The sequence below is a fragment of the Falco naumanni genome, chromosome 10 (genome assembly GCF_017639655.2).
Source record: "Falco naumanni isolate bFalNau1 chromosome 10, bFalNau1.pat, whole genome shotgun sequence".
Taxonomy (NCBI): Eukaryota; Metazoa; Chordata; class Aves; order Falconiformes; family Falconidae; genus Falco; species Falco naumanni.
The window spans coordinates 15268932-15283696 of record NC_054063.1 but is presented as its reverse complement, the minus strand read 5'-3'; the positions used below and the strand labels follow the sequence as shown (position 1 = coordinate 15283696).

Here is a 14765-nt window from a genome sequence, read left to right as displayed (position 1 = left end):
TCATGTCTACTGCTTTTTATATAGTCATATAGAGAATAATGGAGAATTACAATGTTTGTATTTCCCAGCAGAACTCCGTTTGAATTTTCCCCTTGATTAGCAAATGCGCGCTTTACTAGTCTTCAACGCACGGGACTAAGTACTTTGTTTCCGATTCTTAGAATTAAAATAGGTTTCCTGTCCCTGACACATTGATTTCTAATGTCTTCCCGAAGACAAGAAGCCCATTCAGGGAGAAAACACCTGTACAGCACCCTTTATTCGCACGAACGAATTTCGAACATAAAACCACGGTGTCCTGTTTTATTCACAACTTTAAGACATTTGTTAATGCTGAGGACTTTAAGCACGGAAATAATTCTCCCAGCAAAGAAAAATCGGGAAAATTTCAGCTGAGCAACTATTGGGGAAAATCTCTGTGTTTTCTCCAAAACACGAAGAAGCTTTTGAGCCTTATTCTGCTAATTGTTACTGCCCCATTAGCCGGATGAGTTAACCTCAAAGAGGTGGTCCTCCGAGAAGGTTTCCGACGTGAGAAAACACTCCGAGAGCAGGGATGAGGAGAGCGGTAGGAGAGACCAGGGTGTCGGGAAATGGTCACATATTCGCTCTATAAGATGATGGAGCTGGGCTGGAAGCAATTAGTTTTTCTGTATTTTAACTATCTCAGTGACTACAAAAGAAGATTAAAATTCAGCATGGGACACTTGCTCCTTAAACCCGATCTTTCTTACTACCGACACGGCTTTTTAAAAGCTTTTCCACCAAAGAAGAAATAAAATGAAGTGTTCTAAGTCACCTGTCATGGATGGCAGCGTGTATTTATCCCCGATATTTTCCTGTTGATTCGAAATAGCTGCAAATAAGCATTCCCCTTCAGATTCCTGCACATTGTTTTCTAGGAGATAGGATAGTCATGTAAAAAGCAGGGAGTGGGGGACAATGAGATCGACTTTAAGCTGATCTGGGAAGGTTAAACCTACAAAGGGATCACAGGCTCGCAAGGTGTAGCTGAGCAGATGCAATCTTTTGGAAAGACTTCTCCGGAGATGCCAGTTCTCTGAAAACGGTCATGTTTTCTTCCACTGCATGTGACAGCCATTTTGCAAATCTAAAATAAGTAGCAATATCGCCCCCCCTCCCTTTCTGCTAACATTCCTTTTGTTCCCAGACCTGAAGCGAGATACACACCAAGATCATCCCCCCCTTGGTGTTTCTAATACAGCAAGGAGGGAGTAAAACCTTCGCCAAAAGACTGTTTCGGTTTCCAGGCTATGTCTCTTGGGCTCCCCAACATGGCGCCTCTGCAGTGGTTACAGATGATGTCTTCTTAATGCGTCCTACATTTTTAAGCAGAAGTCTTTAATGATAGATGAGCAATTCTCAGCTAGAGCTCCTCCCTGGGCTTCTGCGGCGGGGTGGCGGGGGGGAGTTGGGGATGACTAATCGTGACTCCCACAGGTCATTGCTAAAGAGCAGTTGAAGGTGAATGGAAAACAAGGACTAAATCCTCAAATCAATCCAAACCAAGCCAAAGGGGCGGGGGGAGCGGTGAATTTAAGCCTTCAGCTACCCGAAGTGGCTGTGCGTTCAGGCGCCCAGGGCTTGACTTTCCCTTCTTGTGTCGGGCAGAGTCCTAGAGAAGAGACAGAAGCCCGGGGACACCATCGAGCTGACAGAAGATGGGAAGCCCATGGAAGTGCCCGAGAAGAAAGCCCCGTTGTGCGACTGTACCTGCTTCGGGCTGCCCCGGAGGTACATCATTGCCATCATGAGTGGACTGGGATTCTGCATTTCCTTCGGGATCCGGTGTAACTTAGGAGTGGCCATCGTGGATATGGTCAATAACAGCACCATACACCGAGGAGGAAAAGTTATTAAAGAGGTGGGAACCTTTCCCTCGTAAATCCCTCATCCTCCCAGTACAACTCCCAGGTCAAGCACCTCAGCGCAGGCAAGACGGGCTCTGATGGCTTCGCGGCGCTGCCCCCCTGCCGCAGCCCGCGGTGCTCCCCGGTCCCGGTCCCGGGCTGTGTCCCCGTGTCCCGTCCTTTCTCGCCCCTCCCCGCACTGCCCGGCCCCGCCGCCACCCTTTGTAGGAGGGAAACACCGTTCTCGAGAAGAAACCATTTCTACCGGTTATTCCTATTTTTCCTTTTCGGTTATCAGCTCTATTTTGAATTACTAATTTGCAGACACTATTTTTTCTTTTTCTTTTTCTTTCTTTTTTTTTTTTTTTTTTTTTAACCCTCTCCCCGTTGCACACAACCTGGAAAGACGCAGATACCTCGTCAAAAAGCTGTAGGGGATGAGGGACGGAGGGCGCCGAATAAGCGGGTGCCGGCAGGCGCGCCGCGCTGTAACGGAGCCCGGGTGGTTGTGTTGGAACGTTTGCAAACACCAGGGTGGCAGGATTTGCTTTGATAAAAGGCGTTCAATGATAAAACCCGGGTTAAAGCGAGTTATAGCGTAGTGAGAAAGAAGAGAATGCTAAATACAGAAGGGTGTTAAATATACAAGTGGGGAGATAAACGCCTCCAAGCTACCCCTTGCACAGGCAAGGGAGGGAGGGCAGGCGGCAGCCCCCCCGGCCCTGACGAGCGGGGTTGTCCCTGACAGCCCGGCGAAGGCGGCCCCAGAGGGGCTGAGAAGCAGCCGGGTGTCCCGGGGGTCCCGGCGGTTCCCCGGTCCCGGGCGGCCCCGGGCCAGCCCCGCAGAGCCTGCTCGGCCGGGCGGCTCCGGGCACACGGGGCTCTGGTCACTGCTGGGCCAGCCCTGCCCCTCTCCTGTCCGGCGGGCACGGACGGGGCTGGGTTTACTGCTGTTATTGCGTTTGTTTTGCCGTTTATTAATCCGGAGTATATGCTATGGTGGGTCAAGGCAGAGCGAGCGGCTTCGCCAGGTGCCCCGCGTCCGTGTCCCGGTGTCCCGGCCGCCGGGCGCCACCGCCGGCGTTAGAATCGCCCCCTCTGTTGCCCGGTGTGATGCTCCTGCGGCTGGATGCTTTAACCTGGCACGATTACAGCCTTCCTCTTCTCTTTCTCTCCTTCTCTCCCGGTCCCTTGCACTGGAAGAAAGCGAAGTTCAATTGGGATCCCGAAACAGTTGGCATGATCCACGGCTCTTTTTTCTGGGGGTACATAATCACCCAAATCCCCGGAGGGTATATCTCGTCCCGGCTGGCAGCTAACAGGTAACGACGGCCTAAAGAGGCCCGGGGTCCTGGACGAGTCGGGGCGGGCGGCGTGGGCTGCGCGGGGGGGTGGCGGGGGCAGCGCGGGGGGTGCCTGCCGGCCGCGGCCTCTGACCCCCCGGAGCCGGGGGCACGCCAGGACGGGGGCCCGCCGCAGCCGGGGCTCCCCCGCCCCCCCCGCCCCTGGTGCAGAGGCAGTTAAAGGCGGCAGGAACACGTCCATGAGCGGTGGGATACTGCGCTGCTCACCCTTCTTCAGGCTACCTCGCTGTTCGCGGGGTATCTCGTGTTGGTTTCTTTTCTCTTTAAAAAGCCATTTAAAGAGGTTGTGGCAATGATATTCCAACAACCTGTATGCAGAGGCAAATTCAAAGGTTCATTGTTTCATCAAAGCTTGCGAGATTATTTTTTTTCCCCATGATTGAATGAAATAATGTTATGATTTTTGTTTTAATGAAAAGGAAAACCATCAGCAGGAATTTTCCATTAGCGCACAAATGAACTTAGAATGGTCGAAAAACATGTTTCAATGAGACTTTCACAATGAAAAGAAAGTGCAGATGGTGCGGGGACTTAAGGACTCGTTTCTATGGTGTCTGGCAATTTTTCAAGCACCCAGGGTGCGATTCTACCTGTTAATTAGATCCACTGAGTATTCAAGACACATGAGGCTTTCACATCCATGCTTAATGCCACAGGCTCATCGTTTGCAGAAGTAGCGAAGGTCCTAGTGCCACTCTTCAAAACAGTAACAAGCCAAGTGCAAATGGGTACTAAAATCAGCAATCCATACCTTTAACTCTTCTCAGGAGTGTGCAACATCAAAGGTGGGCTTTGAAAGGCAGAGACGCTTTGCCTGGCAAGCAAGCTTCCTTGTGTGGGTTTGAGAAAGAGGGAGGAGAGAGGGGAGCTACGGCAAAAATGCTCCCTCCAAGGTAAATAACTTTTAGACAGAGATCTACATTACAAATGATGAGCAGCTACTAATGGAGAGATGTTCTGTAACTGAGATAACCCTAATACCCCTCCTTTTAAAGCAAATAAACCAAACTACAATGCTTATTAAAGTGGGGTATCCATTGCCTGTCTGTTTACAAATGTCAGCTTTCTGCTAGTGGTTCAGAAATGTAAAAGGCTATTTCAAATAACAATTAACAGCCACTTAAACGGTGCTTTTCCTTTTCTTCCTCTTTCAAGCATTTTTGCATCTTTACATAGTCTGTAACTTCTCAGGACTAATTGGAGTTTTGCTTGAGTAAAGACTGCAGAATTTGACTCAGAGAATCAAAATATGTGTCTTCATTCACCGGTGCAGCATCAGTAAAATCATTTGAATCAATCCAGATTTAAAGTGGTGCCACTACAAAGGTTTGCAAGACAATGGCAGGGACATTCCCAGGAAAACTCAAATTTTCCTTCTCTTCACAAATATTTACATTTACAACAATAAATGAGCCCTAGTTCCAGTTATTGACCTGGGTGTATTTTAACTCAGCAATTTTCACAGTTTAGTGATTAGTTATTATTTTTGTGGAAGCCTCTGAGACAACTCCAACACAAGGCAAATGACCATGTAAATCACAGATTTAATTAAGGAACTAGCTATGACATATGTGCCAGTAATTGCAAATGGTAAAATATGGATAGTGGCTGTGATTTACATTTAGTTTGCAGATAAGAATGGCTGAGAATATTCTGGGTCACTAGATGTAGTGGTTGGAACAGCAGGACATTGAGGAGGCCAAAACCCAAGTTAGTTTCTGATGCTACATACAGATTTTGACACCTACATGTTCAACTTGAAATGAACAGGATGACTGTAGGGTAAAGTGGCACCCAAAATAGGGTGCAAGCCTTGATGTCATACCCTTTCTAAGAACTGCAGGAGAACAAGTCAGACAAGTGAGTACTGGGGCCTGGCATCGATAGAATATGAGCTACTATAAAAGCCTCTGCTGATATACATGTCTCATGCTACAGCCCAAACTGGTCACTTTATACTTTAGTGGATGACAACCAAGTAACCTGTGGGTTTTTTTTTTTGTTTGTTTGTTTGTTTGTTTGTTTTTTACAAACCTCTTTGACTATCTTTGTGGCATTAATGGTTTCCTTTGAAATCAGACCAAGTCTGAATTTATACAGAAAACCAAAGTTCAGATGTATTCTACACACAATAGACTCTAGAACAGCATCACCAGATTCAAGGAGGTGTGAAGAACTCAGTCTTGAGTTCCAGAAAAAGGGAGATATTTTAGGAGATAAATTTCCTGGAAGGGAAGGAGATAGTGATTACATGGAAAAGATAGCATGAATGAAAAACTGACTGTAGGTTGCTAAAAGGAAGGAAATTGGGAGGAGGGTTAAAGTGTGCTTTGTGAGCTTAACATGTTATTGCCAGGGAGTTGCTGGGTGTATGGCACATAACATTAAGATTCAGGCTAGCAACCAATTATAGAGATTCATTTGACATAATGTTAAAGTTTCACTAAGGTGTAAAATACAGAAGAAATTACCTTCCTGGGGTATCAAGAAAACTTTTCTACATACAAAACATTAATTTCAGGCTGGACTGAAACCCTTTATCTTAATTCTGCCTGTTTTAAAATGCTTACTGCCAATCAAAAATTAACAACCCTGAGCTCTGAACTCTCCAATGTTATTTTCTTTAACTGAGTCTGCCAATGGGTAACATTTTACTGAGATCCTTTGCTAGCTGTAAATCTCTAGGCTGCTGCTGCATGGTTATTCTGTTCTGCCTTCACCCACCGCTCTTATCATGCACAGCTCCCCGTTACTGCTGACAGATCAGATTTAGTGATTTACAGATTTACAAGTAGTAAATAGAGTTTCTCAGAAATTTGCACTTGATAGCTAGGATCTCAAGTTATCTCATATTGTATCACTGAGACTTTTCTGTTACAGTGTATTTTCAGACCAACACTAAGAAAAATGCTTTCTTTAATAGAGGTGTGTTTACAGTGCTGTAGTACCAACAAGGTCAAACAAAACCGTCTTCAAAAACTCCAGAGAACCTTCAGAAACAACACATCTCCTGAGCACTTAGATCTCAGGTGGTCTATAGAAGTTGGGCTGGTACGTTACAAAGATCAGTGCTCCTGAACACTTTCAAACTCTACTGACTTTTGTAGGAATAGGGAACCTTCAGAGCATTGCAGGACAATGTAATTTTTCAAAAGACACAGACTGGGCCTCAGGTGCCCCCTCATTTGTAATCAGTGAAGCTTTAAACTTGCATCCCTTGAACAGTGTGTGAAAACAGAAGAGGAGTCCCTTTTGCCACAAGAGGCTGGAGACCTTTTCTCCCAGCAGAGGTTCTGCCTCTGGAAGATGTTCTATGCAACCACAGCAGACTGGGGAAACAAAGGAAACGCAATGCAGAGTCCCATGGGTAGGGTTTATTACAGCTATAACTTTTTTTCAGGGTTAAGTTCTCAATGAACAGTGAACAATTAACCTTGCCACCAATTAAACATGACGCGATAATGGCAGAGTGGTGAGCAGGCTGTAGTAGTTTAGGGAAGGCATTTTGTCACATGGACATCCAGGTTTGAAACGCCTCTTGGTTGCTTCTCCTATTTGAACACATAGCCTTACACTAAAAAAAGCGCCCTTCTCCCTCAGCCGCAGTACACTGGGAGTAGAATTCATGGTCCCCACAGAGATGTTTACGTAACTATCTTTATCGAGAGAAAATCAGCTGTATTTCAGAACTTTTTAGACTGTAGGGGCAAGAGTAGACAAGCAGATTCCAGATATGAATCCCCCAAAATATAAATGTTTATTGGTTACAATCCTTTCTGATTAGTAACCGCAAGTCTTTCTCTTCAAAATGTTAATAAAGAGTGAGATCATTTTTTGGTTTTTTGGTTGTTGGTTTTTTTTTTTAGATTTTTGGGGGTTCAGAGCTATGTTTTTCACTAAATCACAGTGGATTTGACCTGGTGTAAGCAGAATTTTCAGAAGGAGGGAACTGAGTTGCTTTTGCATTGTTTAAAAGTATTTTTCCTTGAAAAATGTAAGAAAACATTAAAATTCAAGTGTGATGCCCTAATACCATGTATCCACGCTATTTAATCAGCTGAGCTATTACTCATAATGGTGGTTAATGCCATTTTAAACCACATAAATCTCATTTGAATGCTTTTAAACTGCAAGTTTTAATATCAGCATTAGAGAGGCTCCTGCCAGAGAGGTTGTCATTATATGATCATGATACTATGTGAACAGGAAGAGTATGAAATTCTGCCAGTCCTTCAACCCCACCTAGTCTGCATTTCTACTTAGTCCATGAAAAGAACTTTTGCTAGGGCTAATCAGAATTCATCTAATCTTTACAGATTTTAAAAAACAATCATCATTCTTGGTGACTGAAATCTTATTAAAAGAAAGAAAAAGAAATTCAGTTTTTTGGTTCTTCAACTCTATAATTAAAAAAAATTGATTTAAATGGAATTAATTTAAACATCAGTGGCCAAGATGTTTCAATGTTCTGAAACAATGCAATATCCTGATATGAATTTCAGAAATGTCATTTAATGATTACATTCTTTTGTAGTATCTGAACAACTAAATTATAAACAGAACAGATTTTGCTGTTCTGATGCATCCAAAACAGACAACTGGAAACTGGTGCAATTTTTCTTGACTTTGAGCTACTCCAGGAAGGTTTATACTATTTAACTGAGTGAGTGAGTTGGCAAGCACTTCAGACCTCAGGTATATTGTGTCATTCCCAGAATATGCCCCTCTATATCTCTGCCTGTACACTGTATAGGGACCCCAGGTTACTTGGGGTGTTGGCTCCAGTTATCATGTGGTGTGATGAAACCCCTTCTTTTTGTGTTTCGCACAACCAAGTGAGTGCCTGTAACTAAACTAGTGATATTACCACATTGGGAGACTGATGATTAACTGGTTAGTGTTTATGAACCCTTCAAAGACCGAGATACTTTTATGATACTGCTGACTATTCCTTAAACAGGATCTACTGTGATCTTTACACTTCATCAGCCATTTCAGGATATGTACAAATGCTGATGAGCTTGCAGGTATAGAAAGGACCAGACAATCAGATGGTATGTTAAACGCTATTTGCTAAACTGAATTCTGGTCAATATACACGACACTCAAGTGCAAAGTAACATCAGGGAGTGGGGAGCCACCCTGTAAAGCAGTCACACCGAGTGGGATTTTAAGCCATGCTGCACTAGAAAACCATCATGTGCTTCCAGCATGATGCTCTAATAAGAAAGTCAATGCAATCCTGGGATATTTATTTTTCTGTATTTAGTGCAGTGAGTGTATTTAGGTCGATGACACTAAGCTTGGACTGTTGTGGGTAATTTCAGTACATACATGATATGAGTGTCAAAAAATTAGAGATTGAATTAGAGATCATTAATTACTTAAAAGATGACAGTATATAATATCACATAGTGGAAGAAATAGCAAGAACTATGTATTCAGGATATCAATACATAAAAAAAGAGTACTAAGAGGTAATTTGTTTACAAAGTATGCATATAAATCCACTGGAAAAAATTGCTGGGTATAAATGTGTGCTTTAGTTCCTTGGAAAGATATAATAAGAATCAGTAAATTGCAGCCATAGAAATGAAAAAAAAGGCATAAATATTAACAATAATGACTAAACACCGGTTGCCCAACCAGAGAAATTATATGCTAGATTCTTCTTTGGGTGTTAAAGTCTTACATTGGAAGTTGTATTTTAGCCACTATAAAATGTTTTCAGTACAGGGATGATTAAGGAAAATATAAGGGATAAGCAAGTGAAACATAAGGGTTAATGCCATAGGGAATGTCATGCTAGATGACCTTAAAGCTAAGCACTTGTTTTGTTTTTAATCTAGAAATAGAATAATTTTATTTAAATTAATATTTCCTATTTCACATGCATTCTACTGTGAAGCTACAGCTGTCTGCAAATAAACTACCTGCTGTGCTGTCACACATACATGGAAAGGTGTGAAACTGTACTGGCTTTTACCACCTCATCTCAGGATAATTTAAATGTCATTATATTTTAACTTCTGACACACTCTTTAAAAATTCTTAAAAAATCATGCTGGAAATCTGTAATAAACCCCTTGTCCAACCAAAAGTATTACCAAAATGCTGTGGCAGTATTTCCTCATCGATTACCAAAGTGAACAGTTTAAATATTTGCTGTAAATCAGGAAATTAATGGGTCATTGTTAGATTACACAGGACAGGAATGTAATTCCCAAGTTTGCGCTTAAATATTTAAAACAGAAATGCAGGTTTTGGTTGTATGTGGCAAGTACTTTTCAAAAATAGATCACAGGCTTCTTTTTGGTAAAACAAACCTGAGTGACCATTTTATCTCATATGCGTGTACTCAAATATTAGAATTTTCTTACACAAAGAAATACAAAGGGCAGAATAGAATGACAATTTTTTAAAAAATAAAGTCAGCATATAATTCTGTGATAATGACCTATATTTCTTATTATCTGTTAAACTGCAAATCCTGGCACCATTCACATTAAGAGTCGTCACTACATAAGTATACTAGATTTCTTTACAATATTATTATCTCTCACCTGTGTTGAACCCTTCATCATTGTCACATTCTAACCTGAATGAAAATATATAAATCAGCCTTTCACTTCAAATTCATCTTTGTTTTCAAAATGCCATTCATCTTGTTATTAAGGCCTAAATCCTTCTTCCCAGCAAGTAATCCAATAGGATTATCTGCATGAATAAACTGAATGGTGTTTCAGATGACTGTATGTCAGTGCATCTCATCTCAGAGACCCAAAGATTGTCGCTGAAACTGTGTCATTAGTGCATCAGTGAAATCAGAATGTTTTTTTCTAACACAGCCTTAATGACAACAAGCATAAAAAATGTCAGGTAAAGTATTGTTTAGGAATACAAGTACAAAGATTTCCTAGAACTTTACATCTTTATATTTTTCATTTTTAAAAAGAGGAATTATTCACTCTGCTTTAGCAGGTAGACCCATTGTGTGTTTTTCTGATTTGCAAACTGTACAATTCACAGCATGACCAGGGGATTTGTGGGTGGTTAGACAAGAGCCAGCCTCCGAACTTCTGAAGACTTAAGATGACCTTGCACTACAAGAGAGAACCCCCAAAGCTGTACCTGCCAACCCCACCTTTCATGTTCAGTTCAAAATCCTGCAGATATAACTGGGCTCCAATCCCAGGCACTACTGTTGGGTTCATCTGTTTCCAGCCAAAGAAGCCAATATTGTACAAAAAATCCAGAAGACTTTGCCACCCTACTGCATTGCAGGGTCTTTTAAACACCAGTCACTGCAAGGAGGGGACTGGGGAAATATCTGTGGGTGGCTGGTACCACTGCTCCCTCTGCCATATGGCTCAGGGTCCTTCCATTTTTCTGTCATGAATGATGAAGCTGTTTTCACAATTTAATGATGCAACAAGGGATTTGGATGGGGGTTTTGGTTGATAAAAGGGGGCCTCAGATGTGTGACAAAAATTAATAATGTACCCAAGCCCTTATTATACTAGATTAGATGGCGGGAGGTCGGCTTTTACATATTAATGCTTGATGAAGGGCTTATAATAGGATTTGGTATGAAGGGCACACAGACATACACATACCCCTCCTCCCCTGTACACATATGAATGAAAATAACCTATTTTATCACATTTTAAGAAAGCCAAATAACACTGCTATACTATGGCTTCTGGCCACAGACTGTTATTAAAGAGGATTGGTTTTAAGCAATTCTCTCATGAAGCATGTTCAGCCTAAGACTGGCACTTGGGAATAAGTGTTCCTCTCTAATGTCAAAGGTAGCTTATTCGATCTGTTTTGCTGGGCAGCTGAGTTCATCAACCACTCTAATATTCATGGCATAATCCCAGCTTTGTTAGACCTATGCCATTTTATGCAAATTAAAGGCCAGATTCAGAAAAAACCCACTATATTCTGCCTATCATTTGTGAAGCCATAAACTGTCAGGCTGAGCATTACACAGGAATATGTCTACAGTAGAGGGGTCAACAGAGTCATCAACAAATTAGCCTATACTAGAGAAAAGTCAGAATGATAATATACATCATAGAATAGCCAAGCAGTGTCTCCCCATACCTGGTTCATTTTCACTTACTCCATTTCAAATACCTAAACAGAAATAGGATTTGTCCCAAGAAGGGTGAGCACCACGATTACAGACTGAAAAGACAACTAGAGTATGAGAAATATTATCAGGAGTCTTTAGGTTACAAAGGAGACGAACAAGTGACATGATAGGTACATAATCAATAAACATCAGTATAGGTAACATAAATATTCCAAACAAGCGGTTACTTACAGTTTGCAGTCGAGGAGGTAACAATTGATGTACAGGGGAACAGCTGAAAAGAAAACAAAAAATTGTCACATGATATTACTGAGGAAAATTATCCCTTTCAGAAGTCAGTCAGAGCACTGTTTATATTTACATAAATTGGAAGCTAGGAAGTCATCATTAATGGTGTTACATTTCTAGCTTTCAGGCAACCCTCAAGCAATAACATTATCAACTAAAATATGATTTTCTCTGTTACTGAGAAGTACCTCTATAACTCTCAGATGACAAATGTGGACTTCTGGAACTATTTGGTTATAGAATGGCAATAATCCTCAAGATACTAAATGCAGAGAACTACATTTACTCTTGACAAGTTATTTCAGGACTGGATATAAAAGTTTCAGAATTTGGCTCTGCTTCCTCAGATATAACTAACAAGAGCGGGATAATGTCTGAAGTTTAGACTTATTTTTTCATTCCATCTTCCTTTGATCCAAATCCTTCAAAATCAGTATCTGTAGAAAATTTGCTACAGTTTACATAAAATTACACCAGATGCTTTCAGACCAATCTGATAAAGAAACTTATTATTTATTGGTATTATATCACCCAGATATGTCAATACTGTCAAATAACGTCACTCCCAGTTGTCTTCCAGGTCCCAAGCCTTCATGAATCCATACTGCATGTATGATACCTCATAACCAGAATCCCTTTCAGAGGGGAAAAGACTAATCCTCTCTGAAACAAAACCCACATATGCTTCTGACATAGTTCATTCCAGATGCTCTAGCCAACAGATATCCTTAATCACCTCTACCTGCTTTGATACTTCACCCCAATACAATATGTACCCTGGATTTCATGCAACAAAACTGCTGTTTAGGTTGTTGCATAAAACCACTAATGTCACAGTCGCTTTGTTCTGAAGGCATCTGCATTTGCTTTGTGCAGTCCAGATGCAATCAGTTGTAACATGTGGCCTATATGTCAGAAAACACTCCACAAAGCAGTACAGATGTAGCTTTTGAGTCCAACACATAGCAGTTATCCTCCCAACCAGCTCCACAAAACATTTTGAAGTTAAAAACACAGATGATTTCATTGATAAGTGTATTATATATCTCTACATCAACAGAGACAGTTGAATCACAGCCTAAGCCCTGGAACGTGGTATGGTAATTTGAATGAGAATGTCTTGGTTTGAAACATGATCCAGCAGATTACATACTTAAAGAGCAAGCCATCCCAAAGCTAATGAGCTAGAAGGAATGAGTCAGAATTTTATCTAGACATATATGGATATAATGAGTGTAAAATGAAACCACAGGTTTGAGAGATTCCCCAGCTGAATTCAAACAGGAGAGAGAGGGTTGGTATGGCTATCAAATGTATGAAGAATAAAGAAGATGTGGTGAATTGGGCCTGGCTAGCTTAGTGATCCAAAAGAAAGAAAATAGGATCGCTACTGGGGTAAACTGCAGATTAAACCCGCTAAAAGAAAACAGCATGAGTATAAGATATCTACTGGATGTAGGAAGTAACAAGCTGGAAAAGCCTCCAAAATAAGTAGGGCAAATGCTAATTACTTCTGAGATGGAACCTGATCTGCTTATGAAAGGATGATGTAATGCACTTGCTGGTAAAAGCAACAATCAGAATTTAATGACCCAGGAGTCTTTTACATTCTGCATCAATTGCAAAGATGCTGTCATCCAACAGTGCCCAAGTTCTTCATAAAATAACACTGAGATAGCAAAAATAGGTCTGTGAACAGGCAATGTAAGGTGCAGCCTGAAAACTATTTAGGATTTTGGTTTGACATGTACAAGTCAGTGGCATTGGTGGGGCCTGGAGAATGCAGAAGGTTAAAGGGACTTTCTGTTACTGGTACACAATTGACTTAGTCTCCGCATGGCACTTTACTCTGGTGCTTGATCCAGTCCTTGTGTGATCTGCTTTGCTAAAAGACTTGAATATTTTGGGATTTATTTATCTTCAAAGCTGGCAGATTGAATCACAACAAATTCAGGTCATCAAAATGTTCATGTTCTATATCAAAGGCTTAGAAGACCCTCATCACACTGGATACAGGTAGAGATTCACTTTCTAAGAAGGAAAGTGTTAACTGGCAGCTAAACCCCTGAAATTTCTATATATTCACTCACTGCAAAACTCATAGAAAGAAGTTAAAAAGGATGATCACAGATTGTCATTACTAGCAACATTTGCAGAAGGAAGGATTCTGAAAAACTGCTGCATCCCTGCAGGAATTCCGGCTAGCTCCTGCCCTGTCTCTCCCTAGACATTATGTTTTGCTCAAAAAATTAAGCATTTAATCCAGCCTTCAGCCTTGCAGCTCCTCTCAGACAAGAAATTCTTTGGGTTGTACAAAAATATAACAAAATCAGTTCTGTGTTGTGTTGTTGGCCTTTTGCAGGAGGTGGTGTGTCAAAGATGAATGATAGTAGGTAGAGTCAGAATAAAAGATCATAAATTTTAGCAGCCTTGAGCTGACAGAATAGTCTAAAACATCCCTTTGCACAATACACGTTTAGCTGCTCAGAGCTGCTGCTGCTCTGGGACTCTCCCAAACAAGCACTGTTTAAGAAAGAACACCAAAGGATAGTCAAGACTCAGTTTATTTTTTATGTATGTTTGATAAAATAAGTCTTTGTTCAGATTCTGTAAGGAGAAGGAATGGAAATAGCCAGCTCACCAACCTGAATCCAAAGAAATTTCATATTTTTTAAGAACAGAATTTTCATCTCATCTTTAAACTAGGTTGGGAAAACTTTGCAAGGAAAATTCATGTTTTCATTCCTTTTTAGTTTCTGCCATTACCCAACAGAGGACTCTCATCCTAGACTAGGAAAAAAGTTTGATCTTGTTTACAAATGAAGTATTTTCTCAATACAGATACTTTACCCAATAAAAATAATGTCATCCATAATATGATCAGTATTCCTGTAAAACTGTCTAGTGCCAAGGTATGTGTCCCGGAAAGGAGCATGGGCTACATTCTCCATAGGTTTCCGTTTACAGCCAGAATAAAACACCTTAATTTGGACCACATATTCAGAGAATAGAGACATAGATAATTGTGAAATTTGTTGGTTATATTTAAAAATGGCGCAACTAGAAATATACGGAATTCTGACAGCTGAGGAATTGACTCCTCCCCATACACATATGAAAGGGTTTCAGCTTTATGGAGTC

The 14765-nt window shown here is 41.2% G+C and overlaps 1 protein-coding gene across 1 annotated transcript in view; it reads left to right on the top strand.

The window, feature by feature from the left end:
- The window catches only part of SLC17A6 (solute carrier family 17 member 6), a 33411-nt gene that overhangs the window by 2106 nt on the left and 16540 nt on the right, over positions 1 to 14765 (top strand). Inside the window, exons 2-3 of the mRNA XM_040609321.1 lie at positions 1633 to 1885; positions 3075 to 3193. Coding sequence (XP_040465255.1) covers positions 1633 to 1885; positions 3075 to 3193 — 372 coding nt within the window. The remainder of the gene's footprint in view (positions 1 to 1632; positions 1886 to 3074; positions 3194 to 14765) is intronic.